The sequence below is a fragment of the Macadamia integrifolia genome, unplaced genomic scaffold (genome assembly GCF_013358625.1).
Source record: "Macadamia integrifolia cultivar HAES 741 unplaced genomic scaffold, SCU_Mint_v3 scaffold_68A, whole genome shotgun sequence".
NCBI classification, from domain to species: domain Eukaryota; kingdom Viridiplantae; phylum Streptophyta; class Magnoliopsida; order Proteales; family Proteaceae; genus Macadamia; species Macadamia integrifolia.
In genome coordinates, this window is record NW_024870673.1 from 28310 (window position 1) to 33879 (window position 5570).

The 5570-nt window shown below is 39.3% G+C and overlaps 1 protein-coding gene across 1 annotated transcript; it reads left to right on the forward strand.

The window, feature by feature from the left end:
• The first annotated feature begins 121 nt into the window (after positions 1-121).
• LOC122071732 (oligopeptide transporter 1-like) lies at positions 122-4666 on the forward strand. Its single transcript, XM_042636121.1, has 7 exons — positions 122-285; positions 369-811; positions 1102-1199; positions 2261-2833; positions 2913-3168; positions 3649-3831; positions 3914-4666. The coding sequence occupies exons 1-7, from the start codon at positions 222-224 to the stop codon at positions 4535-4537; spliced, it is 2241 nt and encodes a 746-aa protein (XP_042492055.1). The 5' UTR covers positions 122-221; the 3' UTR covers positions 4538-4666.
• The last annotated feature ends 904 nt before the right edge of the window (positions 4667-5570 follow it).

Below are 5570 nucleotides of genomic sequence, written 5' to 3' on the forward strand. Positions count from 1 at the left end.
CCCCCCCCCCCCCCCTCCCCCCTCCCCCCTCTCTCTTCCCTTTACCCCCCCCCCTCTATTTAAAGAATCCTTGGAACCCATGTTCGACAGTGTATGAAATCCTTCCCTTTTTGGTGGAATAAAGAAAATATATTCAAAGAGGTAAATAGAATTCAGAGAGGCTCAAAGAGGTACCAGAAGAAGTGGTCTTCACATCTTCCCTTCTAAGTACGAGGTGGGAAATGACAGGTTCTATCAACAATGGGTTCCCTCAATCTAACTCACCAGCCGAAACCCAATCCACAGGTCTCTCTCTCTCTCTCTCTCTCTCTCTAAGTTGATAGTTTGAATATTAGTCTGTAGGTTTAATGAATATGTTGATGTTGCAGGTGGAGAGATTAATGATAGTCCAATCGAGCAGGTGAGGCTTACAGTCCCAATCACAGACGATCAAACATTGCCAGCTTTAACATTCCGGACATGGGTGCTGGGGGTTCTTTCGTGCATTCTACTTTCCTTCATAAACCAGTTCTTCCGGTTCCGTCAGAATCCGGTAAATATCAAAGCCATTTCAGTCCAACTAGCAATCCTTCCGGTGGGAAAGCTGATGGCTGCGATGCTACCGGAGAAAACCGTGACAATGCCGATCACTGGGTGGTCATTCTCCTTAAACCCTGGGCCATTCAACATGAAAGAGCACGTTCTTATCACCATCTTTGCTAATGTTGGAAGTGGTGGCGTTTATGCACTCCACATTGTCACCATTCTTAAAATTTTCTACAAGAAAGATATCCAACCCATTCTTGCCGTCTTGCTAACCCTATCCACCCAGGTACATATGATCTCTTTTAAGTTACTTTTTTTTTTTCCTTTCTTTTTCTAACAACGATGGGTGAAGGCTTGACTAGTCCCACATGTTCATATTGATCACACAATCACATGAATCAGGCCATATCACGGGTTTCCTGAGAGAAAGATCCCTTATGAACTCGACTACTTACTATTCAACCAATCCAGTTTGTATAAATAATATTTCAGTTGATTTGTAGGAATGGGTATATATTGTTCAACAATTTACTAAATTGTGTTGCTTCCTTCTTTTTTCTTTCCGGTGACAATCAGATGCTTGGATATGGCTGGGCTGGTCTCTTCAGGAAGTACCTTGTTGACTCACCTTTCATGTGGTGGCCAGTCAGCCTCGTTCAGGTGTCCCTGTTCAGGTTTCTCTCTCTCTGTCTCACAGGTGTTCCTGTACAGTTTTAAAATATATTATAAACTTTATTATATTTATATAAACTATCTTATTTATAGTTTGCATAAATATTAGTTCACATGAACACTGTCAAAGATCAGGCAACCGATTGGATTGACCGACAGAGATCGGTTCAGTCCAAATTGAACCAAATCGAATCAAACCAGACTTATCTAATGCATTGGCCAAAACTGAAAACTTGACCGAACCTGATAAAAAACCAAGATCGGATCGATTATAACCTGAAAATCAAAACCCACCCCACACCCCTCCGCCAAAAAAAAAAAAAAAATCCCCATTACTTTCCTATATATGGGAAAAAAATTCGCTACTGCCCAGGTTGCTGCCAAAGGAATAGAATCTCAGGGGCAGTTTTGAAAATACCCATCCGATTATAAACCAATAAGGAACAAGATCAAACAATTTGGTTTCAGATTGACCCAGTAACCACCAACCAAAACCGATTCAAACCAAATGAAACAATTGGTTGACACCCTTACATACATCTAGGGTTTTCAGAAGTTGGCTCGTTGAACCAACCTGAATTGACTGGTTGAAGCCTAAGACCAGCCCAACTGATTATTAAATGTGTTAAGACTCAAGCATAGACCAATTAATAATTGAGCAGTCCCAATGCAAGCTAGTGGTCCAATGATCACCCTATCGGGCCGATTGAATACTGTGATCAATTGATATTTGACCATTTATAGCCCGATTAGCCTATTTAACCCGATTATAAGCTGTTTAACTACTGTTTATAGCTCAATTAGCCAATTAACAGGTTTAAATATTTTCTAAATTAACTTGAGCCTGATTATGGGCCGAAAATTGACCAACTGACCTAATAAAAAAGTGTCCATGCCTTGGCTATGAGGCTCGATTATTTAATAGGTAGAAATGATGTGGGGCCTCAAATTTTTGTGAGGACCAATTAGACCGGACATATATGTGATAGAAAATTGTCAACTTCTTTAGTCCCTTATTCAACCTTACTTAAAGTGATAACCTTCTTGAGCTTGGATCTTGCAGAGCTCTACATGAGACGGAAAAGAGGGTAAAAGGTAGATTGACAAGGCTTCAATTCTTCATCATAGCACTCGGCTCCTGCTTTGCTTATTCTATTATCCCAGCCTATTTCTTCCCCTCATTAACTGCCCTCTCTTTTATTTGTTGGATATGGCCTAAGTCAATCACAGCCCACCAAATTGGTGGAGGCGTACAAGGTCTAGGCCTCCTATCATTTGGACTCGACTGGAACGTGGTGTCATCCTTTCTTGATAGTCCATTGGCCTTCCCAGCCTACTCCATAATTTGTTCGATTGTGGGTGCCTTCCTCGCACTTTATGTAGTAGTACCCATCCTTTACTGGTCCAATGCCTTTGAAGCAAAGCAGTTTCCAATCTTCTCAAGCCGAACATTTGATGAATCTGGAAACCGCTACAATGTCACAAGGATCTTGGATCAGAAGACTTTCAGTTTCGATCAACAAGCCTATGATAGCTACAGTAAGGTTTATCTCAGTATCATTTTTGCATTTTCTTATGGTACAAGCTTTGCTGCATTAGCTGCGACTCTCTCCCATGTCATTCTTTTTAATGGAAGGTAACTATGATCATTTCATTGGGTGATTCACTTTTATTCCTTTAATTTGCAACGTGATCATGGTTGTTTCCATCCACAGATCAATTTGGAGACAAATGAAATCAAGCATACAAAATAAGTCTGGAGATGTCCATAACCGGATAATGAAGAATTATAACTCAGTCCCACAATGGTGGTTTTACACAATCTTTGTTGTTGTTCTTCCAGTTGCTATTTTTGCATGTGAAGGTTTTGATGGAAAACTACAACTTCCATACTGGGGTGTCCTATTAGCCATCACTTTGGGTCTAGTTTTTACACTGCCTATTGGTGTAATTAAAGCAACTACAAACCAAGTAATCTCTCTCTCTCTCTCTCTCTCTCTCTCTCTCTCACACACACACACACACACATCCAAAAGCATAGATAGGATACCATAGGGGAGACTGGATCAGGTTCATGTACGAGAATAATCTCGTACGTCCCTGGTCCGTGGATTTAGAATCCATTTTCTCTCTCTTCATTTAATAAATTTCAAATCGATAGATCAGGGACGTACAAGATTTTTCTCGTACATGAACTTGATCCGGATTCACCATAGGGCTTGTTTGGAGTTTAGTCCCACATCGACTACTAACAAGCCTACAACCCCCTTATATACCTAGGAGTCTTTCTGCTCATTATTTCAAATTTTGGGATGAAAACTTTACATGATATCAAAGCGGGCCTACAAACCCCCACCTTCCCTCCCTTATACACCTACTACTTCGAATTTTTGGGATGGAAACTTTACATGGCTAGCTAACTAGTTTGTTATGGTAACTCTTTGTGGACAGCAACCTGGACTGAATGTGATCACTGAGCTAATTATTGGTTATCTTTACCCGGGGAGACCTATTGCTAATGTGGCTTTCAAGACCTATGGTTACATTAGTATGGATCAAGCAGTATTTTTTCTTTCAGATTTAAAGCTGGGACATTACATGAAGATCCCTCCTAAGTCCATGTTCTTAGTTCAGGTATTAATTGTTGGTTTACCAGCTATAATAGTTTATGATTTTTGAATAACAATACTGATCATCAGTGATTTGGTTGAGGTAGATGGTAGGGACATTGATCAACAACATTACCACATTTGGCACAGCTTGGTGGCTTCTTAGCACTGTGGATAACATTTGTGATGTTACTAAATTGCCAAAAGGAAGTCCATGGACATGTCCAGGTGACAATGTCTTCTACAGTGCTTCTATTATATGGGGTGTGGTTGGTCCACTTCGTATGTTTGGGAAGCTTGGTGTGTATGCGAAGTTGAATTGGTTTTTCCTTGTTGGCTTGATTTCACCAGTGCCAGTCTGGTTGTTAAGTCTCAAGTTTCCACAACACAAATGGATAAAACTCATTCACATGCCCCTCATCTTCTTAAATGCTTCTTCAATGCCAGAGGCAAAGGCTGTTAATTACTGGACTTGGGGTGTAGTTGGCATCTTCTTTAATGTTTATGTATATAGAAGGTACAGAGGGTGGTGGGCTAGGCACAATTATGTTCTCTCAGCAGCCTTAGATGCAGGGGTTGCTTTCTTGGTTCTCCTTGTCTATTTCACTCTCCAAATGAATGGTATGTCAGGTCCGGATTGGTGGGGTGCAGAGGAAGGTGATCATTGCCTTTTAGCCAATTGCCCTACAGATCCAAGGATTATAGTTGATGGCTGCCCAGCCTTGTCATGAGATTATTTCTTTCTTTCCATTTTTATTTTTTAAGGCGAAGGCAAAAAGCCAAAAGTGGAGTAGAGATGCTACCTTGATTATTATACAATCAATAAGTTATGTGAATCATTAAAAGGGAGTTTTGTGTTATCCTGAGACATTCCAATTCAGTTCTCCCCCAACTAGCACCTCTATTATTTTTATTATTTGCTAACAAATTATTTGTATTAAAGAAAAAAAAAATACAAATTGAAAAGACTAAAAACTCAAACAGCGAGACTAACTCCTCCCACCTATGACATTGCCATCAGTAAGAAAAATGAGCTCGTGAAAAAATATAAAGAAAGATAGACAGTCCCTCCACTAGCACTCCTACTTTTCCTTTGATATTTGGTTTATTGAGCTGTAGCTAGTGTTGTTATGTTTAGGCTTCTTGGATGGCCTTCGGGAGATTTCCCCTCTATTGTATTTTTTCTCACTTCCTTTATTATATTTTCTATTCAGCTGAAATAATTATTAAAAAGGGCAACAACATTCTATTGTTCCTTAAGAAAGAGACTTTTTCCACAAGTGAGTTTGTATATATAGTGCAGAAACCACGCTGTCATGTGTTCCTAATTTGTGAATGGGAAAAAGGTACCGGCACCTCTCACATTCCTATCATGTGAGTCCCCTTGTTGAGGAAATGCTTTCCCATACTATGATTTGGTGTGGCGTGGGAGGTTTTCTTTGCACAAGTGCCATGAAAAACCTAAACCCTTGCTCTCAATGAATTAGTAAGTTGGAGAAAGTTTTATTTCACCAATAGTGAAAAAAACACTCAAAATTCTTTTGGAAGTATAGTCTTTGAGGTTGCTTATTATAGGAAAATCCTATTCGATGTTACTGATTACAGGAAAATCCTATTTTATGTTTAAGATTCTCTTCAAATTGATTCATCTAATGGGGTCTTGCCGTCCTGCAAATCATTAAAACTAACTTCTCGTTTATATATATACTTATTTATTTATTTTGTGAATAGATAAATTTATTAAAAGTAGAAAAAAAAAAAAAA